The 24,577-nt window shown below is 43.2% G+C and overlaps 1 protein-coding gene across 3 annotated transcripts in view; it reads left to right on the top strand.

Moving 5' to 3' along the window:
* Positions 1–24,577, top strand: part of ZDHHC17 (zDHHC palmitoyltransferase 17) — a 128,655-nt gene that overhangs the window by 22,645 nt on the left and 81,433 nt on the right. For all 3 annotated transcript variants that reach the window (XM_073327711.2, XM_073327709.2, XM_073327710.2), the window contains one exon: positions 20,860–20,982. In XM_073327711.2, coding sequence (XP_073183812.1) covers positions 20,860–20,982 — 123 coding nt within the window. The remainder of the gene's footprint in view (positions 1–20,859; positions 20,983–24,577) is intronic.

Raw genomic sequence — 24,577 nt, 5'->3', positions numbered from 1 at the left:
CAGGAATAAGATATGGTTGTGTCAGTAGGGCCAGTGCCAGCTTACATGGGAGGCCAGGGAGAGGAGATCAGATCCCCACCAGAGGGGTACGGTCCCTCAGATGCACAGAGGGCAGAGAAAGAGGGGCTCAGACCCTTTATATTGGCAGGACTCCCCTGATCCCTGTGCATACCGGGAGGCAGGGAGAGGAGCTCAGATCCCTCCCAGAGGGACAGGGGCATCTGTCCCAATGCATGTACTGGCGGGGAAGGAGAGGGGCTCCCCAAAGAGAAAGGACCCCCAGATCCCATCTTCCACATGGCAGGCTGAGAGACGGGCTCAGACAACCAGTGAGGCAAGGGCCCCCAGATCCTTGCACACATTGAAGGGGAGATTATGGGACTGACAGGCACCCTGCTCCTTACCTCTATATCACCCCTGTTCCAGTAAACAAAGGAAATTTGCAAGGTGGGGGCTTTGGACAACCCTGAAAGTGTGTTTTGTTTTGATTTTTGTAGTGTTTATAGTCCCCTCAAAACACAACTCTGGAATGTCATTTTAAATGATCGCATGACTATAATTGTAATCAGAAATACCATGTTAGCATAATAAAACTTAAAGCATGCAGCCTCATATTTGTTTTATTTTAAAAGTAAACCTGTAAAGCTGTGCAGGTGAAAAATATTTCTTATATTTAGGAGGGAGAAACGTGAGCTATTTAAATAATTATTTCATGATTTGCATTGCGTTCAGAAAATCTCAGTAGGCATACATATTCACAGTGGAGTTGAGCCATTTCCTATTATGTTGAGGGTGTGGTAAATAACCATTATTAACATTAGTTAAAAATGAATATTAAGAGTCAATGATATCAATGACAAATGCTTCTGTGGCTCCTGGTTCTATGTGATTGCTTCCTTGAGTGTCTTATTAGGGTTTTATAACTATACAGAGGTAATTTTTATAATACCCCAATTTTCACATCTTAAGGCCATTCAAGAAGAGGCTCTTACACACCTGTAAAAGGTACAGAAATGGTGGAGTGTACTATACATCTCTTACACTAGCTGGATACATACTGCCATATCAATAGTTGAATCTGAAGGCATGAAAGAAATGTGAATGGTTACAAAGAAACAGTGCAGGGAGGGATAAGGGTGGGGGTGGAAGATTACTGTTTAAAATGTGTGTGCATGTGTGGAACTCGATATTTTTTTCTTCTATAGAGTGTTTTTAAAAGTTAATTGTACAGCTTGTAAATTTGTTACTCTTTAAATTACTATAATAATAGCAACTTAACCCCTTTCTCAGAGACTTTCATGCTTTCTTGCCTACTAAATATTTGAGGCTCAATTTTCCCTTTTATCTGAGCTCTTCTTAGCACTGTGGAGGGGAAAAGGGGCCATCAGGGAGCCAGTTATGATGTTATATGTGCCTGGTCCAGACATGTTACAACAGCTTAGGTTTTAGAGGGTCCTTAAACCAATGGGGAGTAGCAGGGGAAAGGTAAACTGTGTACCTAGCAGCCCCATCTCTGCGTTGTCACATAGATGGGAATCAAAAGATGGCTGGCTCAGGAGCCAGCTCTGCTAGCTTTGTTGACGAGAAGTTCCCCTCAACTTGGAGAATTTTCCACTAGCTATTTAAAATCAGAATCCATCGTGTTTGCACCAGTGCTATGGGGTTGGAAGCACAAAAAAGGATCCAAGCTCTTTGTTTTATACAGAAGACGTGAACAGTGATACATGATTGGACAGCATTTGAAAACATGTTAAAAATATCAGATACTGACCTAGATGGTGATAATTGATACCCAGGATTAAAAATACCATCTCATTTTACTATAGAGTTGCTGCTGTAGTTTATACCCTTTTAGTATGGAAATGTAACTTTCCCATCCTGGAGCCTGGCTGACTTACAAGTTTCACAGTAATCAGTGGTTTTACTGGATATTGCAAATGTACTGAAATTATTCGTTCCTTAACTGGCTTAACCATTAATATGCCTTATTACTGGACTAGTTAGTGTTTTTATAGTAGTGGAAGTCTCAAAATCTGTACTTCTGGACTCAATGCCCAAAGATACATTGTGCAGTTGCAAAACAGTAGGCAAATAAATGATGTTGCAGTGATTACGTCTATCAGATCAGCCACTAGCTAGTATTAGGTTTGCTGGTGAAATCATCATCAACAACTTGTATTGCCTTCATCACAACAATGTCTCTGGGTGCGCTACAAATAATAATACTACTAATAATGTAATTTTCAGTTATTAACAATGATAAGGAACAATTAATTATATAATTATATATAATGATAATAAATATAATTATAAGGTATGTCCACACTGCAAAAAAACCCCATTGTGGTAGTGAGTCTAACAGCCTGACTCAACTGACTTGGGCTTGCAGGGCTCATGCTACAATAAAAATAAAAAATATGTAAATCTCCCCACTATATTTTCCACTGAAATGCATCCAATGAAGTGAGCTGTAGCTCACGAAAGCATATGCTCAAATAAATTTGTTAGTCTCTAAGGTGCCACAAGTTACTCCTTTTCTTCTTAATAAAAATGGGAGCATTAGATGTTCCTGCTAGGGCAAGAGCCCTGGCTCTGGAACCCAGTGAAGGGGCTTGGTCTCTAGCGCTAGCGGTAATGTCTTCACTGCTATTTTTAGTTCTGTAGTACTAGCCTGAGTTGCTTGAGCCCAGCTCTGAGACTCACTGCCATGTTTTGGTTGGTTGATTGGTTTTTTTCCAATGTAGAAGTACCCTGAGATTTCTTTACTCTGTCCTTAAATGATGAGACTGGCTGAGTATCTTTAGTTTCAGTAGGCCATGAATTTCACAGGTGAGACACCTATTGTAAATGGGAGTCAGGGTATTCCACTAATTTATATCTTGGACAAAGCAAATAACCTAGTGATTCAGACATCTGACTAGTGTTGGCCACTGTTGAAGGCAGGATACTAATTATGTGGACCATTGGAATAGTTTAGTATGGCAAACTCCATTTTTCTGTGAAAGAATGTTGCCACCCTTCAGCTCTCTTTTTATCGCTATCAGTAAAAATATTGGAAAGCATATTTCTATCTAAATTATTTATTCTTCTTTCAGTTTTCTCAGAATATTCCCACTCATGGGTTGTGCCACTGGTGTTGCTTTGATGGTGGAACCTTTTCATAGCAGTGCTGATTGGAGCACTCTCACATCCTCTGTTCTTAGTGCTCCTGAATGCTCTGAGGGTATGACCGTCTGTACCCCTGTGTTCACCCCTTTTACAAAATTATGATAAATTTCATACAAAGTATGCCTTGTGAGGTATCATGTGAAAACTCATAATTTACTGATCATTATTGTCCTGGTAAAATATGTGTAGCAACATTGCATGTAAAGTTGTAAGATTCCTTTGTATGGCATTGCTAGACTTGTTCCAAGTCTGGGGGGAGCAGCCACAAATCAGTTCCCCAGAGACAAAAGGTTAGCCAATGCCTCAGTCAGGTGTCAGCAAAATTAAATGGACTGTCACCTGATTAAATAGCTATTCTTTGGCAGGAAAGAGGATGTGGGTAAAATTTATATCTTGACAAAGAAACAGCTGGGTTCCCATCCACACAGACTTTCCGTCTTCTGAACCTCAGCTGGAGATGTTTCTCAAAGAAGAGAGAGAGCTATAAAGAGGAGAGAGGAGACACCCCAATTGATTCCTTCTGTCTCTCTACCCATGGCATCCACAACACCTGAAGAATAAAAGAAATAGCTTTGGACTGGGGGAGGGATCCTGATTGATCCCCTCCCTGTCCAAAGCTATTTCCTTCATTTTTCAGCCAGTAAGGCTGCTAAAACATGTGCTGAGAGAGACATTTGTTTTGAATTTACACTAGTTTGTTAAGTTAGGCATTAGTTGCAATTTACTTTTATTTTCTTGTAACCAATTCTGACTTTTATGCTTCATTACTTGTAATAACTACAGAAGGTATAAGTGAATAGACTTGTATTTTTGTTTTATTTAGACCAGTGTGTTTGGATTGAAGTATTTGGGAAGCTCCATTTGGGGTAACAGATTTATGCATATAATTTTCAATTAATAAAATGATGGACTTTATATGAGCTTGTATTGTCCAGGAGAGTGCTGAGCAATACAAGACACGCTTCTGGGAGGAGGTCTGGGACTGGGGATTTGCTGGTGTTACTTTGCAGTGTAAATAAAGGGTGGCTGGCTGTAGCACTCGGAGTATAACTGGGAGTAATTGACATGCTGGAGGCTGTGTGTGAGCTAGGCAGCAGTGGTTGCTCTCACAGCAAAGCAGTGTAAAAGGCATCCTAGGCTGGAGAACTGAGAGGACACAGCTGTTATCGGTCCAGATTTTACCCGGGATAATGTCACAACAGGTGAGGCTATAAAAGGGGGCCTGGTGCTGTGGTTACTGTAGTTCTTCCAACCTCCGCAGCTAGTGGATCGGGAACCATTCGGGGCCAGTGGCCAAGATCCTTATCTTGAACAGTGGCTTGTTATGCTTTTATCTTACATTTTAGATTAGATTATAGTGTAAATAGTTATTTAGTTTTAGTATTGGGTTTTGTTTCTTAAGGTTTTCTAGTTAGTTGTTAAGTGGAGCTTCAGTTCTGCCGTTGGGATCAGATGCTGGGTCTGAAAGTCAAGAGTCCTGGCTTCAAGAAGTGCGACCTTTCTTTGGTTCCAAGCTCCAAGAACCCTGTGGTATCTAAAAAGGATCTCGGATCTTTGTGCCTGAAATTGAAAAGCAGAGAGACTCCATTGGTGACGGCCTCTGTAAGCGGAGCCATTTTGTAGGAGCAACCTCCCTCAAATCCAGGAACTCGGGTTCAGGGGAGACTCGGTGTGTAAGAATGATTCAAAAGATACTTGAGGAAATTGGTGGATCCAGTGTCTTTTAATCCCAGATCATTGATCCTAAATTGAGAAAGAGGGATCCTGAACATCTAGTGCAGTTGGCAGTTAATGTGTGGTCCCACAGATCAGACTCAGTTCAAGCCTGCTCAGCAATCTCCTATAACAGTGGTAGTTCAAATCCACTGTAAAAATCCTTAGCCCTGTCTTACCTTGGATCTGGAGGGGACTGATAAAGACATGAGAGAGAGGAGCTTCTTTGGATCCACATAATACTACTTCCCCTCCAGAGAAGTGAAGGACAGAGGAGCTATTGTCTCTCACCACCTCTCCTGCCACCTAATGCTCCCCTTCCAGTAAAATGCTACTACTTCTAATCTCTCCTTTACTATCATGCTTGGATCAGAAATCGGATCTGTTGTCAGACTTGGAATCAGAGATTAACCCACTCAATTGCCACATTGTCCTTTTCTTAAGGGAAGATATATTGCTGAACAAACATGTGGAAAAGATGCATGCTGTAGCAGATAATGTGAGATTGAATAGCAATGGACTGTTGGCTGGATTGGCACCCACCGTGAGTTGGATGGCCCTATTGGCCCTCTCCCAGGCATTACCAAGAATGACAGCATATCCATTTTTCTTTTGAGAGCTTTGGGAAGATTTCATTCATTGAATCCAAAGCTCATGGATCTGTCTGCAGTTCATAGGGAAAGAGAGCAATCCCCAACTATTGCATCAGACATGCTCTCAGAAGAGGATGAACCTGGGGTGGTCGAAGAACATAAAGAAACAGACTGGAAGACCCGAAATCTCTGGATAAAAATATGGGAATTGCGTCTTTGTTAGAGGACGCAGTATTTCATGAAATAGCTGACAACTACTCTGAAAATTCCCTTGGTAATAGTAGAGGAGATGTCTCTTGCCGCATCTTTGACGTCCTTGGTTCTCCATCCAAAAACAGAATTACACTTCCTGTTTTAGAGAGGCTGCACTGAAAGCCCTTAAGGCTTGTCTGCCATTTACTGTATTCCATAAAGATAAGGTTGTCCTATGTCCCCATCCCAGGTTCCTACCTAAAGTATTGACTAAGTTACTAATCTGTCAGTATTGCTCCCTCCCATAAGACTGCATGGACATGCAGGTGAAAATAGGTTGCATATTTTAAATGCAAAAAGGGCTTTAAGTTTGTTATTTGAATGGGACTAAACAATTCAGAAAGTCTCCAAATCTTTTCATATTTTATGCTGATTATACAAAATGTCAAACAATCTCTTTTCAAACATTATCAAAATGATTGTGTACACAAGAGGCTTATATATTGACATCTATTTCTATCCCTGAAGGATTTTGGTCCCATTCCACTAGGGCCAAGGTGACCTCAATAGGATGCCTTCAGTGCATTACACTTACCACTCTCCCGATTTCTGTAACATGAAGCTCCAGATATTCGTGTACACAACGCTTCTATTTGGGCTTAAGGTTTGTCTACACATGAGGCTTAGTGCATGGAAGATCATGGTGTAAATACAGCACACTAACTGTTCATGTGGACCCTGCTACCACATGCTAAAAGTTCTGTAATGTACTTTAAAACAACAAAACACACTAAGGAAGTTTCATGTGCGGTAGCAGGGTCCACCTGGCCAGTTAGTACATGGCAAGGTAGGGTGTTGTAGATTTACAGTCCTAGATTCTTGCATGCTTAGTTTCCATATAGACAAGCCTTGAGTGTTCAAATTGGATGCTCAGTTTGGCAAAACAGTACTTCAATCTCTCTCTAATTAAGACTCCATGTTCCACCTTCCCCAAAGAGGAGAATTGCTGGTCAAACTATCCCATGAGTCAGAGATGTGCAGAGGACGCTCAGTCAAGAAACGAAGGTTACTCGCACTCAGAACATTCATGAACAGTGAGGGGAGGGGGCAAGAGTGGTTGCAGGAGCACTGCGACAGGCACTTCTGTCAAAAGATTCCAATGTGAGAGCTGCACCGTCATCACATCCATGAGTGGGAATATGCAGAGTACACCTTGAACTCCAGTTAAAGGTGAATAACCTTCATTTCTTGCTGTTTTAATAATATACCCTGAGCTTTTAGGGAAGGTGGGTTGTAGCAATGGCTGGTAGCAGAATATTCACAGCTCAATAAAAATAAAGATCTCTCAAGAAGCCACCAAGGCTTCATAACCATAGTTTCTTCTTCCTGTGCCTGGTTTCAGAGTAGCAGCCGTGTTAGTCTGTATTCGCAAAAAGAAAAGGAGTACTTGTGGCACCTTAGAGACTAACAAATTTATTTGAGCATAAGCTTTTGTGAGCTACAGCTCTCTTCATCAGATGCATTCAGTGGAAAATGCAGTGGGGAGATTTATATACTCAGAGAACATGAAACAATGGGTGTTATCATACACGCTGTAAGGAGAATGATCACTTAAGATAAGCTAATACCAGCAGGGGGTGGGGGGAAGAAAACCTTTTGTAGTGACAATCAAGGTGGGCCATTTCCAGCAGTTAACAAGAATGTCTGAGGAACAGTGGGTGGGGGGAGAATAAACAAGGGGAAATAGTTCTACTTTGTGTAATGACCCATCCATTCCCAGTCTCTATTCAAGCCTAAGTTAGTTGTATCCAGTTTGCAAATTAATACCAATTCAGCAGTCTCTCGTTGGAGTCTGTTTTTGAAGTCTTTTTGTTGTAATATTGCGACTTTTAGGGCTGTAATCGAGTGACCAGAGAGATTGAAGAGTTCTCCGACTGGTTTATGAATGTTATAATTCTTGACATCTGATTTGTGTCCATTTATTCTTTTACGTAGAGACTGTCCAGTTTGACCAATGTACATGGCAGAGGGGCATTGCTGGCACATGATGGCATATATCACATTGGTAGATGTGCAGGTGAACGAGCCTCTGATAGTGTTGCTGATGTGATTAGGCCCTATGATGGTGTCCCCTGACTAGATATGTGGACACAGTTGGCAACGGGCTTTGTTGCGAGGATAGGTTCCTGGGTTAGTGGTTCTGTTGTGTGGTATGTGGTTGCTGGTGAGTATTTGTTTCAGGTTGGGGGCTGTCTGTAAGCAAGGACTGGCCTGTCTCCCAAGATCTGTGAGAGTGATGGGTCATCCTTCAGGATAGGTTGTAGATCCTTGATGATGCGTTGGAGAGGTTTTAGTTGGGGGCTGAAGGTGATGGCTAGTGGCGTTCTGTTATTTTCTTTGTTGGGCCTGTCCTGTGGTAGGTGACTTCTGGGTACTCTTCTGGCTCTGTCAATCTGTTTTTTTCACTTCAGCAGGTGGGTATTGTAGTTGTAAGAATGCTTGATAGAGATCTTGTAGGTGTTCGTCTCTGTCTGAGGGGTTGGAGCAAATGTGGTTGTATCGTAGAGCTTGGCTGTAGACAATGGATCGTGTGGTGTGATCTGGGTGAAAGGTGGAGGTATGTAGGTAGGAATAGCGGTCGGTAGGTTTCCGGTATAGGGTGGTGTTTATGTGACCATCGCTTATTAGCACCGTAGTGTCCAGAAAGTGGATCTCTTGTGTGGACTGGTCCAGGCTGAGGTTGATGCTGGGATGGAAATTGTTGAAATCATGGTGGAATTCCTCAAGGGCTTCTTTTCCATGGGTCCAGATGATGAAGATGTCATCAATATAGCGCAAGTAGAGTAGGGGCATTAGGGGACGAGAGCTGAGGAAGCGTTGTTCTAAGTCAGCCATAAAAATGTTGGCATACTGTGGGGCAATGCGGGTACCCATAGCAGTGCCGCTGATTTGAAGGTATACATTGTCCCCAAATGTGAAATAGTTATGGGTGAGGACAAAGTCACAAAATTCAGCCACCAGGTTTGCCGTGACATTATCGGGGATAGTGTTCTTGACGGCTTGTAGTCCATCTTTGTGTGGAATGTTGGTGTAGAGGGCTTCTACATCCATAGTGGCCAGGATGGTGTTTTCAGGAAGATCACCGATGGATTGTAGTTTCCTCAGGAAGTCAGTGGTGTCTCTGTCATAAATATAAAGGGAAGGATAAACCCCTTTGAAATCCCTCCTGGCCAGGGGAAAGCTCCTCTCACCTATAAAGCGTTAAGAAGCTAAAGGTAACCTCGCTGGCACCTGACCAAAATGACCAATGAGGAGACAAGATACTTTCAAAAGCTGGGAGGAGGGAGAGAAACAAAGGGTCTGTGTGTCTGTCTTTATGCTGCCTTTGCCGGGGATAGACCAGGAATGGAGTCTTCGAACTTTTAGTAAGTAATCTAGCTAGGTATGTGTTAGATTATGATTTCTTCAAATGGCTGAGAAAAGAATTGTGCTGAATAGAATAACTATTTCTGTCTGTGTATCTTTTTTGTAACTTCAGGTTTTGCCTAGAGGGGTTCTCTGTGTTTTGAATCTAATTACCCTGGAAGGTATCTACCATCCTGATTTTACAGAGGGGATTTCTTTATTTCTATTTACTTCTATTTTTATTAAAAGTCTTCTTGTAAGAAAGCTGAATGCTTTTTCATTGTTCTCAGATCCAAGGGTTTGGGTCTGTGGTCACCTATGCAAATTGGTGAGGCTTTTTATCCAACATTTCCCAGGAAAGGGGGGATGCAAGTGTTGGGAGGATTGTTCATTGTTCTTAAGATCCAAGGGTCTGGGTCTGTAGTCACCTAGGCAAATTGGTGAGGCTTTTTACCAAACCTTGTCCAGGAAGTGGGGTGCAAGGTTTTGGGAAGTATTTTGGGGGGAAAGACGTGTCCAAACAGCTCTTCCCCAGTAACCAGTATTAGTTTGGTGGTGGTAGCGGCCAATCCAAGGACAAAGAGTGGAATATTTTGTACCTTGGGGAAGTTTTGACCTAAGCTGGTAAAGATAAGCTTAGGAGGTTTTTCATGCAGGTCCCCATCTGTACCCTAGAGTTCAGAGTGGGGGACGAACCTTGACAGTCTCGAAGATAGCTGGGAGTGCTGGTAGCGTAGGGCCTGAGGAGCGAGTCTACATAGCCAGACAATCCTGCTGTCAGGGTGCCAATGCCTGAGATGATGGGGTGTCCAGGATTTCCAGGTTTATGGATCTTGGGTAGCAGATAGAATACCCCAGGTTGGGGTTCTAGGGGTGTGTCTGTGCGGATTTGTTCTTGTGCTTTTTCAGGGAGTTTCTTGAGCAAATGGTGTAGTTTCTTTTGGTAACCCTCAGTGGGATCAGAGGGTAATGGCTTGTAGAAAGTGGTGTTGGAGAGCTGCCTAGCAGCCTCTTGTTCATATTCCGACCTATTCATGATGACGACAGAACCTCCTTTGTCAGCCTTTTTGATTATGATGTCAGAGTTGTTTCTAAGCTGTGGATGGCATTGTGTTCTGCATGGCTGAGGTTATGGGGCAAGTGATGCTGCTTTTCCACAATTTCAGCCCGTGCACGTCGGCAGAAGCACTCTATGTAGAAGTCCAGTCTGGCTCAACCTTCAGGAGGAGTCCACCCAGAATCCTTCTTTTTGTAGTGTTGGTAGGAAGGTCTCTGTGGATTAGTATGTTGTTCAGAGGTGTGTTGGAAATATTCCGTGAGTCGAAGATGTCGAAAATAGGATTCTAGGTCACCACAGAACTGTATCATGTTCGTGGGGGTGGAGGGGCAGAAGGAGAGGCCCCAAGATTCTTCTGTTGAGCTAAGAATATAGTTGGATAGATTAACATTATTGCTGGGTGGGCTAAGGGAATCATTGGTGTGGCCCCTTGTGGCATGTAGTAGTTTAGATAGTTTAGTGTCCTTTTTCTTTTGTAGAGAAGCAGAGAGTGTTTTGTAAATGGCTTGTCTAACTTTTGTAAAGTCCAGCCACGAGGAAGTTTGTGTGGAAGGTTGGTTTCTTATGAGAGTATCCAGTTCTGAGAGCTCATTCTTAATCTTTCCCTGTTTGCTGTAGAGGATGTTGATCAGGTGGTTCCACAGTTTCTTTGAGAGCGTGTGGCACAAGCTGTCAGCATAGTCTGTGAGGTATGTAGATTGTAATGGATTTTTTACCTTCAGTCCTTTTGGTACGATGTCCATCTGTTTGCGTTTGGAAAGGAAGATGGTGTCTGTATCTGTACGAGTTTTTTCATGAAGTTGATAGATTTCCATTCCATACTGCTAAATGTAGTGCCTTGCATAATGACAGGTTTCAGAGTAGCAGCCGTGTTAGTCTGTATTCGCAAAAAGAAAAGGAGTACTTGTGGCACCTTAGAGACTATCCAATTTATTTGAGCATAAGCTTTTGTGAGCTACAGCTCACTGCATCGGATGCATTCAGTAGAAAATAAAGTGGCTCCCATGTACTGTGTCAGTTCCCTTGGCACAGAGGTTTGGAAGTTCAAATAGCAGTGTCCAGTAGGGGTTGTGCAGGCACCTTTCATGCTGACATGCCCAGGCATAAAGGAGGCAGTGCGACCCATTCACCCTCGGTTCCTTCTAACTGCCCTTCAAAGGTAAGTGGGAAGACTGTGTCCTTGTTCAGTTAGTTACTGTTACAAATTATTAATCTTTTAATGTAGTTATTAGTTGCCTTGTCATTGACAACTTTTTTTAAAAAAAAGACAGCTAGTTTATAGTGGTCTGTGAGGTTAGTCAATTACTTTGTCAGTTTCAGGCTGAGCCCTGTTTGCAGGTTTCAAATTCTGGGAGTGTCAATTTCAGATTTGATGCTGAGGGCCTGCTCATCAGGCTTCAAGTTCTGGCCTTCCTGCAGGAAAGTCATTCTGCTCATGGATGAAGACAACCATTGCCTTTTTTGTTCAGGGGAATCTCATAGTGTGCTATCTCAAGTGCTTTTAAGACCGCACACAAAGGTCCAGAGAACATGGACTGAGGCTCTTTTTAACTGAAAAATCTGAGACCCCAGTCAGATGCTGATCTACCACAGTAATAAGGAAAATACTGAACAGATCTGTGGATCTATATCTCCCTTCCCCCTTTTGGTTCCCACCTTTCTTTCTTCAGGGATACCTGAGCCACAATAACATCAGACTGTTAGGTCTTGCAGGTCATTCAATAAGCTTATGCCCTACAATTCTATATCATACACCTGATAGGCTCCCCATCTCTCTTCAGGGACCAGTTTCAAATAAGTTTCATGCACCAAGAGATATAATCTCTATTGGAGTTGGGTGCCATATAGCTGATACCACTTGCCTTCAGAGGAAAAGGATTTTAGTCTGCTTACTTTATGATACCAAAGAAAAAGGGAGGGTGGCAACCTATTCTAGATCTCAGGCTCCTCAACAGTTATATGTCCAATCCAAAGCTTTGCATGGTGACCCTGGCATCCATCACACCCGCATTAGATCTTATGGACTTGTTTAGTACCCTCAACTTGCAAGATGCTTATTTTCATGTGGCAATACACCCATCATTCTGAAACTTTCTCTGCTTTGCAGTACTAAAGGACCATTATCAGTTCAAGGTTTTCTTGTTTGGTCACTTGATTGCACCTTGAGTTTTTACAAAGTGCCCATAAGTGATTATTGCTCATTTACATCATCAGGGTATTTGTGCCCATATCTTGATAATTGGTTAGTCTGAGGCAAATCAGTCCAGCAGGTTTCCAACTCAGTAAGATTGATTCTGTGCCTGTTTTCAGATTTAGGAGTGAAACTCAACCTAAAGAAATCTCAGTTGATTCCATCCCAAACCATAAAGTTTATAGGTACTTTCCTAGACTCCAAAACACAGAGTATGACCCAAGGACCTCTTGATGCTGGCAAGGGCACAGGAATACATAGGGGTACGATGACCCCATTGGTTCACCAAAGGGGTAATGCCACACTGGTGGTCCTTATTTTCTGACCATACATCTCTCAATGATATATGTGAGGAATTGTGTGTGTGTGTGTGTGTGTGTATATATATATATATATACACACGAAAAAAATAAGTTATCTCGGTCTGTAGTTAAAAGCGGGTCACTCAAAGTTAGCATGTCATGAGATAAACTCCTCCAGAAGGTGGGTGGGAGATGCTTATCTCCATGGTGGACCATTATGTATTGTATGTCATACAATAGGAGTGTACGATGAAGTGAGCTGTAGCTCACGAAAGCTCATGCTCAAATAAATTGGTTAGTCTCTAAGGTGCCACAAGTACTCCTTTTCTTTTTGTGAATACAGACTAACACGGCTGTTACTCTGAAACCTGTCATTATGCTAGGAAGAGGAAAACAGTGTGTAGGTGGCATTGTTTTGAGGTCAACATCAAAGATCTGTTCTGGTATATTTGGGGGAGCAGAAAGACACCCTGACATCCTTCATTTAGGAAGTTAAACTGACAGCAGGTTTGCTTCATGAAAAAGAGATCTCAGCCAGACTTAGCTGAAAATGCTGAAAAGAACTTTGTGTGAGATAAACTTGTTTAGATAGAAGGATAACTTATTAGTTAAGTTTAGTATCAGAGGGATAGCCATGTTAGTCTATAAGGTGCCACAGGACTCTTTGCCGCTTTTACAGATCCAGACTAACAGATGTATTGGAGCATAAGCTTTTGTGGGTAAATACCCACTTTGTAAGTTTAGAATGTGTGTTATGATTTTGTTTGATATGTAACCATTTGTTCCCATCTCTTAAACTAGTTTTTATTTTAATCTCTATTCTTTCTTAAATGATTTTTTTTATTTTATAATTGAATTCAATTGCTGTGTGTAATATAGGAGTGGTGATCTAAGGTAAAACTGGTAAGCTATGTTCCTTTGGGACCAGAGGATCTGGAATTTCTGTGGGTATCCTGTGATCAGAGGTTGGATTCCACACGGGGATACTTCGAAGGGACTCAGGGCCATCTATTGTCAACCTGAAAGGCAACGAAAGGGCTGGTATAGCCCAAAGAAGAGTGCTTGAGTATCTGACAGGCTGGTTGCATTGTGGCACTAACACCCAGCTAACACAGGCAAGACTCCCTTGCACTGGAGGCAGGTGGTAACAAAAGACTCGGCGCTGGGTGCCCTGAGAAGTGTCACCTTGAGGGCTTGCCTATGGAGAGATTTCAGAATCTTTCCCGTCTGATCCTGTTGCTTCAGTCACACCCTCAGTAGCCTTGAGGCTACTCGGTCACATGGCTCTTACACCCAGGTGACATCTTTTGTCAGATTGAGACTGAGACCTTTTCTATCTTGGATCCAAGCATTCACAGGACGAACCAGCAAATCATGATTCCCTCAGTTGATACTCTTTTGTCCCTTCATTAGTGGTTAGAGCCAGACAATATTTATTAGGAATGCCCTTCTCCCCCGTATCTTCCACCCTGATATTAGATATTAGCAGCTGGGATGCACATCTGGGTCAGTTCCAGACTCTCAGCCGATGAACCTCAGTAGCTCTATCAACTCACATAAATATGCTGGAGCTGAGAGCTTTTTGTTTTGCTTGCAGATCGTTTTACTGCTGTGGAGAAACCAAGCTGTACAGATTTTAACAGACCACGCCACAATAATGTATTACATAAACAGACAGGGAGGAACAAAATTCAGTCACCCTCTGTCAAGAAACCATTCTACTCTGGGAATAGTGCATCAGTAACTGCATAGCTCTCCTAGTGATATGTCTCCCAAAGGAATCGAATGCTCTGGCAGATGAACTAGGAGAAGTTGCTCCTTTCACTAGTAGTCTCTGAAGGAGTCGTTGCTAACACATATCTTCCAAAATGGGGATATCAGAAAATAGATATCTTTGCAGCCAAGGATAAGAAAAAATGCCCTCTTTTGCTCTCGAGGGGTCTGGGTTCTCTAGCACAGTGGTCTCCAAAGTGGGGTGCACAAGCCGATCGATTGGGGGGCGCAGCAGGAGGAGCATAGCTGGAGCAAAAGGGTGGCATGGCAGGAGGAGCACCGCTGGAGGGGGAAAAAAGTGGGGGGCGGCCCTGAGTCCTCCAGCCCGTGGAGGAGCAAGGGCAGCCGCGCAGCCAGAGGCCAGAAAGAAGCGGCACTTTCCCCTTCAAAGCCGACCGGAGAGAAGCGGCACTTTGAAGGGGAAAGCACCCACTTCTCTCCATCCGCTGGCTGTGCAGCTGCCCCTGCTCCTCCTGAGTCCTCCGGCCCGTGCTCTCAGGGCCGCATTCCGAAAGGGGCTTTAGAGCTGCAGCCCGGGGCCCCCTTAGCCCAGGGACCTGAAGCTCCTAGAATCCCTGCGTTCCGGGTGGGCCTGCCTGCCCCGGGGGGGTGGGGGGCGGCTCCCAGAGTCGTGGCCATGGGGGTGGTGCTGCGCTGCAGAGAGCCACCTGCATGCCCCCTGCACCAAACAGAGCTGCCCCAGCCCTGAGCCTCTTCCCCCACCCCCTACCCTGAGTGCCCTCCCACACCCTAACTCCCTCCCAGACCGCACACTCCACCGTGGGTGCCCGCTGTATCACAAAGTTTTAAACCAAGATTTTCAAAAATAATAAAGCATATTCAATCACATTGCTCTCACTAAAAATATTATTATTATTAATTTTTTAGTGCAAGCAAAAAGGTCTTTTGTACCGTTAATAAATAAAATATTATTTTAAAAATATTGTTTATTTCATCTTTCTCATTGTTTTTTAATTTCTTTTTTTGTGTTTTATAATTTACACAATATATTAGTACAGTAGTTCATGTATATAATTTATACATAAATAAATATACATATATTGGGAGTGTGTGCTCAAAAATTTTTTACTGATAAGGGTGTTCAATCAAAAAAGTTTGGAGACCACTGCTCTAGCAGATGAGTAATCTCCGGGTCACATCCCACTGTCTGTGTTCTCCCCCTCCACCCCCCCCCCCCTTTACTTTCCAGGATTCTAAGTAAAGTGCAGCAGGACAGTGCTTAGATGATTCTTGTACCCCCAGGATGGACTCATCAGTTTTGGTATCCAGACCTATTGTAACTTTCCAATCATTTTGTCCAATAACTCTCCCATTTCTACCAGACATAATCTCTCGTGACTCAGAATGCATACTCTATCTCAGGGGTCAGCAACCTTTCAGAAGTGGTGTGCTGAGTCTTCATTTATTCACTTTTTAATTTAAGGTTTAACATTTTTTAGAAGGTCTCTCTCTATGTCTATATATTGTATAACTAAACTACTGTTGTATGTAAAGTAAACAAGGTTTTCAGAATGTTTAAGAAGGTTCATTTAAAATTAAATTAAAATGCTGATCTTATGCTGCCGGCCTGCTCAGCCCACTGCCAGCCTGGGATTCTGTTCACCTAGGCCGGCAGCAGGCTGAGTGGGGCCTGTGGCCGGGACCCTGGCTGGCAAGGGGCCGGCAGCCAGAACCCCAGACCAGCAGCGGGCTGAGTGGGGCCGGCAGCCGGGACCCCAGACCGGCAGTGGGCTGAGCGGCTCAGCCCACTGCCACTCAGCCCGCTGCTGGTCTGGGATCCCGGCCCTGCTCACATAGAGTGGGTACCTTCCTTCTCCGTAGTTCTAGCCCATTCTCTTCCTCTCTCTCAGCACTGAGCTGAGGGTGGGAGTGCACAGAGCACAGGGCTGGGGGTGAAGGAGCCTGTTGAGGTGTACGGTCTGACCAGGAGCTAAAATGAGGGAGGGGGCTCAGGGTTGGGGCAGGAGGTTTGGGTGTGGAGTGCTTACCTGGGCAGCTCCCATTTGGTGCGAGGGGTGCAGGTGGGAATGTGGGGTGGGGTGCAGGAGCTCCCGTTCAATGCTCAGGTCGGAGGTGGGAATATGGGGGGTGCAAGAGTCAGGGCATAGAGTGGGGGGGGGTTGGGTATGTCTGGGGGGGTGCAGGGGTCAGGGCATGGAGTGGGGGGGGTTGGGTATGTCTGGGGGGGTGCAGGGGTCAGGGCATGGGGCTGGAGGCATGTGAGGAGGGTGCAGGAATAAGGGCAGGGGGCAGGGCAGAGGGCTGGGAGTGTGTGGGGGAGTGCAGGGGTCAGGGCAGGGGGCTGGGGTTGTGGGCTATGGTCATGGGGGTGCTCCCAGCCCAGAGCGGCTCACAGAGGGGGCTGGAGGGGAAATGCCCTGATTCCACCCCCCTTCCCCAAGGCCCCGTCCCCACCCCCACCCCCACCTCTTCTCTGTCTCCTTCCCGGAGCAGCGAGCATGCTGCGGCTCCGCTTCTCCCCTCCCCCGGCCCCGTCCCTCCCGTCCCCGTCCCATCAGCTGATCAGCGGCAGGGAGGAGGGGCAGGAACCCAGCATGCTGGGGGAAGAGGCGGGGGAGTGGGGAGCTTGCCTGCCTTGCACCAGCAGGCAGGACCAAGCTTCTTCACCCTGCTCCTGGGGGGAAGGGTGGGGGGGGGGGGATGGGGGCGGAGAAGAGCGGGCCGGGATGGGCAGGATTTTTAATGGCATGCTGCTGCCTGCCAAGGTCCCAGCCGCCAGCCCCCCTCAGCTCGCTGCCGGCCTGGGTTCGGCAGCGGGCTGAGTGGGACCGATGGCTGGGACCTGGCATGCAGCAGCGTGCCATCAAATATTGGTTTGTGTGCCATCGGTTGCCGACCCCTGCTGTATCTGGACCCGCTGTATCTGGACCCACTGTGTCTTCACCGCACGACCTGGAAACTTCCAAGTTATACTTCTGGGGCAATTCTGCGCCAAAAAATTAAAAATTCCTTGCACAATATTATAAAATTCTGCAAATTTTATTTTTCAAAATAGCACTATATAATCATGCCAGGTTCAGTTATTTTGGTAATTTATTTCAAAATACCTGTCAGCAAATATGTCTGTAACAATACAGACAAACAACCAAATTTCCCCAGGAGTAGAGTTTAAAGAAACCCCTATGACAACCCAGTTCCTGCTTCTCTGCTCCCTCCGCCCCAGAGCCCAGCCATGGGACCCACCCCAGCCAAGACACTCATACCCCCTACCTCCGAGAGTCCAGCCACACACCCCACCCCCTCGGGCCCAGACACACACCCTCTGCCCCCCCAGCCAAACACTCACACTCTCCAGAGTCCAGCTGCAGCCCAGACACTCCTAGACCCTACTCTCCTAGAGGCCAGGGATCCAGAGGGAGAAACAGCCTGATGCTGGGTCCCTGGGCTTGCAAGGAGTTCCTTGCATTCTGCCTCCTCCTTCCTTCAGGGCATGCTGGGAACTGAAGCTGCTGGGAACCCTCCGGTTCCCTCCCCCTGGCCTTGTCTTCTATTTGGGAGCTGGCCTCTGCCAGGTCCAGTGGCCCCTAGTGGCAGCCAACATCTCTGCAGCCCATTTTGGGGGCGGGGGGAATTTTGCATGCCCAACATTAATTTCTGAAAAATTCTGCATTTTGCAGTGGCACAGAATTCCCCCAGGAAAAGTTAACATGATTGGATAGTTAACATGTAAAGTTAATATGATTGGATAAAGAATTTTCCAATGAAGTCAAGAGAATTTTCATGGAAAGTTAGAAAAACTTTGACTAGGAAAACATACATAGCTCAATAAAAACATTTTTTCCTAAGGATATGGTCAAAATATTCTGATCGCCTCTGAACATCTAGTCCAGGATTAATGATATATCTTCTGTTGCTTAAAGTCAGGACTTTTGCTTAACTTCATCAAAGTTGCAATCTCAGACTTTCATCCTTTATTCAAGGTTCTTTGTGTTTTCTTATACAACTGACAAAATATTTAAGAGCCCTATTGTACTATCTTAGAATGAGATCTTTCAGACAATCTCTTAAACTCTTTACAGCAGTGGTTTTCAAACTTTTTTTCTGGCGACCCAGTTGAAGAAAATTGTTATGCCCGTGACCCAGTGGAGCTGGGGATGAGGAGTTTGGGGTGTGGGAGGGGCTCAGGGCTGGGGCAGAGGGTTGGGGTGTGGGGGTGAGGGCTGCGGCATGGGGCTGGGAATGAGGGGTTCAGGGTGTGGGCGGGGGCTCTGGACTGGGGAATGGGATTGGGGTGTGGGAGGGGGTCAGGACTCTAGCCTGGGGTTGGGAATGAGGAGTTTGGAGTGCAGAAGGGCTCTAAGTTTGGGGGGGCTCAGGGCTGAGGCGGGGAGTTGGGATGAGTGAGGGGGTCAGGGCTGTGGGGTGGGGCTGGGAATGAGGGGTTTGGGATGCAGGAAGGGGCTACGGGTTTGAGGGGGGGCGGAGATCAGGTCTGGGGCAGGGGATTGGGGTGCAGGCTTACCTCTGGCGGCCCCCAGTAAGTGGCGCAGGCGTGGTGCAGAGGCAGGGTTTCCACCTGTTCTAGCACTGCGGACTGCACTGCGCCCCGGAAGCGGCCAGCAGCAGGTCTGGCTCCTAGGCAGAGGCGCGCAAACGGCTCCACACAGCTCTTGCCCGCAGGCATCGCCTCCCCAGCTCCCATTGGCCAGTGCTCTGGGTGGGGGCAACACACGGAGCTCAATGGCCCCCTCACCTAGGAGCCTGACCTGCTGCTGGCTGCTTCCAGGGCACAGCGCGGTGTAGGAACAGGCCCGGTCGGCGGTGCTGACCAGAACTGCTGCAACTCAGTGCTTTACGTTCTGCAGCCCAGTACTGGGTCATGACCCACAGTTTGAAAACCACTGCTTTAAATGTATCAAAATGTAGACAAAACTCATCTCAGATATTAACCAAATAGATTGTGAACAGTATCAAGATTTCATATGTCATCCATAAGTTACAGCTACCAAGTTGAGTGACTGCTCATTCTACCAGTAGCCAAGCTACCTCAGCAGAGTTCCAGTCATTGAAATTTGTAGAGCAGTGACATGGTCCTCAGTTTGCATGTTTACCAACCATTACTCTCTCGTATCAGCATCTGGGGTGTATGCTGAGTTTAGAAGACCAGTTCTACTGTCCATGTGCAGATGAGCTCCTATCTCTCACTGCTTAGCTTACCAAACTGCTAGTTAATCACCATAAGTGGGAGCCACATGCAGAGGACCTTGAAGAAAAAGAAACAGTTACTTACCTAATAGTAAGTAGTGTTCTCTGAGATGTTTTGTGCATGTGGATCCCACGACCCCATCATCCATACTTGCAGCTCAGAAACTCCTCTTGAAACTCTGAGTGGTGAAGGAATGAGAGAATGGGTCACTTTGCCCCCTGTGAGGAAGGGACACATGGGCATAATCCTTTAGCTGGCTGTGTGTTAAATGCAACAGTCTGCATTATGGTTTTTTATATTACCCCCCAAATGAGTTCAGAGTTGTGGTTCCAGCGCAGTTCTTCTTGATAAACTTTGTTGAGAGCTGCTGATAGGTGCATCAGCAAGAATGTTTGTGTTTCAGCTGTGACATTGAGAGAGACTAGTGCAACCTGAGCTGTCACGATTCCTTATCAAAGTCTGGAGCTTGAGCATTTAGGACTCAGACATTAATAGAGTACAGGTATTGTCATAATTTTCCCTGTAATTTTGCCCATGAAAAGGAGCATGGAGACAGGGTAGTAGCTAGCTGGGTTATCAGTAGCTAGTAGTAGTTTTTTGAATTCTGCCCAAGCAGCTACATGCTTCTCAACATTAGTAAACTTTCCTCCTGAAAGGAAGTGCTGATGTTGGTCAACTTTGGTCCCAGGTAGTATTGACTATCCATGAAGAACAGTCAGTTTTGCATGTGGTTGCACAGGGGTCACTGCTTTCAGTGCTTCTGCTTCTGCTTATTCTTCCATAAACTGAGATTATATTGTCTGTTTTTTTTTTCCCAGGGAAGTGGGAAGAGAGCACTTCTTGGTGGAAAACTGTAGTCTCAGGTCGACCTAAACTGTAGTCTCAGGTCGACCTAGATTGATTAATTAGTTCAAAAATGAAATTCTATGGCAGAGGAGCAAAATCTTCGTTTCTTTCACAGACGTAATATAGTCTTTCAAGAACTCCTTATGCAGTTGACTGATTGTCTTGTCCTATTTGTGCACAAGTTTCCTGTCTTCATGCTTCTCCTATTAGCAGCAGGTGGAAAAAAGAAAACTTTGTCATGGTAATCCCTCTGCATAAGAAGTTTGCTGTTTCTTACTCACTTTTTGTTTATCTCCAGCAGGTGAGAACAATCTTGTAATTGCGTAAGTTCTTATACTGTGCTCATCTCTCTGGTATCTAAGTACCTGATTGTTTCCTATGTGTTGGTTTTTGCTTATGATAATAAGTTGAAATTTTTTTTCTTCTTCAAGGTATGGAATATATGAACGATGTAGAGAGTTGGTGGAAGCAGGTTATGATGTACGGCAGCCAGACAAAGAAAACGTTACACTTCTCCACTGGGCTGCAATCAACAACAGAATAGATCTGGTGAAGTATGTATTAATATATAGCTAAACATCAATGATGTCTTTAAGTAATTTTTGTGTTTGTCTATAATGCTAAATAGATTTCATAGTTCCTTTTTAAGCACACTCGTTCTCAATTTTAAGGGTAAAAAATAGGGCTGTCGATTAATCGCAGTTAACTCACGCAATTAACTAAAAAAAAAAAAAAATTGCAATTAAAAAAATTAATCATGATTAATCACCCTGTTAAACAATAGAATCTCAATTGAAATATATTAAATATTTTTGACTGTTTTTCTACATTTCAAAATATATTGACTTCAATTACAACACAGAATACAATGTGTACAGTACTCACTTTATATTAATTTTATTACAAATATTTGCACTGTAAAATGATAAACAAAAGAAATATTATTTTTCTGTTCACCTCATACAAGTACTGTATGTACACCAGTTTTGTACCAATGTAAATAATTCTACATTTGTAAGTTCAACTTTCATGGTAAAGAGATTGCACTACAGTACTTGTAATGAGGGAATTGAAAAAAATATTATTTCTTTTGTGTTTTTTTTACAGTGCAAATATTTGTAATAAAAAATAGAATACAAAATGTATTTTAGATTTATCTTGTAACTGAAATCAGTATATTTGAAAATGTAGAAAACATCCAAAAATATTTAAATAAATAGTATTCTGTTATTGTTTAACAGCACAATTAATCGCGATTAATTTTTTTAATAGCTTGACAGCCCTAGTAAAAAATGAAAGCCAGAAACCCCAGTCTAGATATTTTGCAGAATCTCTGTGATGCCGTAGTACCCAAGAATAAGACCTGTTAAATGCTTAGTAGCCAGTTTTTTTTTTTTGTCTTATACAATACAAGAAGTGATGACCAAAGAAAAAATCCTTTAGGTTTTTAGAACAGAGACTAAAGTAAGTAAGGAATAATCATTAGTGTTTGTTACTCTGCAAGGTCATAGGTGTGTGAATGTTACATATGATTCCTTTTGCATTAATTAAAAAAATGAGCTAAATGTATACACTAGATAGGTAGTCAGTATAACATGGGGGTTGGCAGGATGCCAAGAGCACTTGACATTAAGTTCACTGACTCAATGGCAGGTTTCAAAATAGTTCTACTGTGTTAATGTGCATGTGCAGCCACACACACAACCAAATATGAAAAGGCAAAAATGAGGCATAAAGAGATTCTCCAGGTAGTCTCTAGGTCCTATCTGTTGTTATAGGTTCTTTGGCCACCAGATCCTTCACGAAGCCACAGTTGTCATCATGATTTGCTTTTTAAGGGCACTTTTTTCCTGTTGCAGTTCATTTTGCCTTCCATTATGCAGAACCACTGATGGAGAAATACAGACATGGAAGTACATTAGTCATTGGTTTTGAAAGACAGAAGAACAAGTGTTATTGCAGCTCCCATGGCAAAGACAACTAATCTCCTTTTACACTGTCATGGAAAAGTGTAAAAGAATAACAAGACTGATTGTATGTCCATTTTCTTTTAGATAAAACAACAGGCAGTCTTCTACCTCTCCCTATCATTTTGAGGGAGAGTCTATGTACAGAACTGATAAAATGTAAGACACCTGATTTCTTTAAGCAACCAGGGCTCTTTTGTGAGAGAGGTTTTTGTCTTTTTCTTGCTCTTCTTCCCTTTTTTATACCCCTTCTTATTTTCCTTCTCCTTCTGGCTTGTCTGACAACTGCAGTGGCTGGAATGTCAAAGAAGTCTTAAACAACTTAAACTACCAACATATATGTATTTTTTTTGTCTGGTATCTATATTGCTTTATTAAAAAAGGTACAGTAGCATCTGAAAGCCATTGTTAAAAAGTAATCTTACTTGTATTTTCTTATTCATTCAATAAATCCAAGGGGTTGACCAGTGTTGAGTTCTTGGATGACATGTGCTCGTATTACAAATACTCCCCTCTCAGTTGGCACTGTTCTTAATAGAGTCCAAAGGCTGAATGAGCGCTGAAACAGAACTATTCTCCCCTCCAAAAATGGAACTATTCTCCCCTACAAGGTCATTCCCTTGTCAGGGATTTGCTGAAAGTATAGAAGTGATGTAGGTGAGAATTGAAGTTAATGAGGAAGTTCTGCACAGTACCATGCCTGTATGATGGCTAGTTCTGAGTAGTGTAGTTATTCACTCACTTTCATAACCACTAAATTCACCTGCAAAGTTATATATAAAAAACCTCCCTCCTGACTATGCACTTGCTCCCCTCTTTCTTTATTAAATTTAAAAGCAAATGTAAACCCTGTAGTTATGTCACTCCTAACTGGCTGCATGCAGGCCTGCCTCACTGTGAAAGAGGCAAACAGTTAGTGATATATAACTTCTCTTTGTTGGCATTTAGAATTTAAAAAAGAGACCCAATATTCTCCATGTTTCTTCTATTGTAGATGTTCTTGTAACTAGGTGTTTTGAGCCCTATCATATGATTTCTTCATACATGATTTACTAGCAAAATAACTTATTGAAAATTGAGAGGGTAATGAACCAAAATGACAGATCTGAAGATCCACCAGGTTAGGGATGGCTTGGAGGGTTGTTTTGGAGTCCAGATCAGAATTTTACAGGTGGATTCTTGCTTTATACTGGGCTGAACACCTCCAAATTTTAAGATGCCTGAAATCTGGATCTGAGACCAAATTTTGCATGTAAGATTCAGTTTTAACTGTTAGAGGTTTCCATTGACCTGCACTGAAGTAACTGTATTGTTAAAATTTCTGACAAGACTTGTGCTTAAAAAAATGTTTGCCTTTTTTGTTAGTTAGTTATGACTTACATTGTCTTCTACATTTTACCAATTTAATCTCTTAGGGAAAGCATACTTCAGTAGGGAAAATAATTATCTCAGCTCACAAAAACTGCACATATGTTATAAATATGAATTGCTACAGATTAAATGTGGATAATTCAATTTGTCCTACAGGTGGTTAGTCTGCTAAAAAATGTTTTTCAGAAAAATTAATTTCTATCCAGTCATTTTTAAAGTATCTAATGTTTTTTTGTCCTCTGTCTAATAACTGTAATTGAGAAGCGTGTAAAATCTTTACACTTGGTTAAAAGCATAACAGAAACATTCATTCTTGGAACAGTGATTTCAGTAGGGACATTCCAGTGATAATACATGCTACAAATTGAATTGTCTAAAACTGTGTTTTACCTTCACTAAAATTCTGCAAGTATTCCTGTCTGTTTTCCATAGTCAAACACAAAGATCTCTTTTACTCCACTGAACTTAAATTATAACTTAGTTTTTTAAAAAAATATTGTAAATAACCTTCCATCTATTTATAATAATGTAAATCTTTTTACATTAACACATATAGTGATAACTAAATTAGCAATCTTGCAGTTAATAAAAGTAATGTTAAAATAAGACTAGACCAGCAAAAAGCTGTGTGTATCAAAAATTCAAGACCGGTAATTTCAAGGAGAAGATCTGTTATAGGAAGGCTGGGCATATTTTTTTTAAACCTGCATCTTATGTCTCTTTTTAATTATATGTTTGTCACTTATCTTTCATGTTTATGATTGTAATCAAAACAATTTAGATTAAATGTATATTTTTCATTATGTTTTTA

The sequence above is a fragment of the Lepidochelys kempii genome, chromosome 1, assembly GCF_965140285.1.
Source record: "Lepidochelys kempii isolate rLepKem1 chromosome 1, rLepKem1.hap1, whole genome shotgun sequence".
NCBI lineage: Eukaryota > Metazoa > Chordata > Testudines > Cheloniidae > Lepidochelys > Lepidochelys kempii.
The sequence above is the reverse complement of the archived record's forward strand: the minus strand, read 5'-3'. Positions and strand labels throughout refer to the sequence as shown.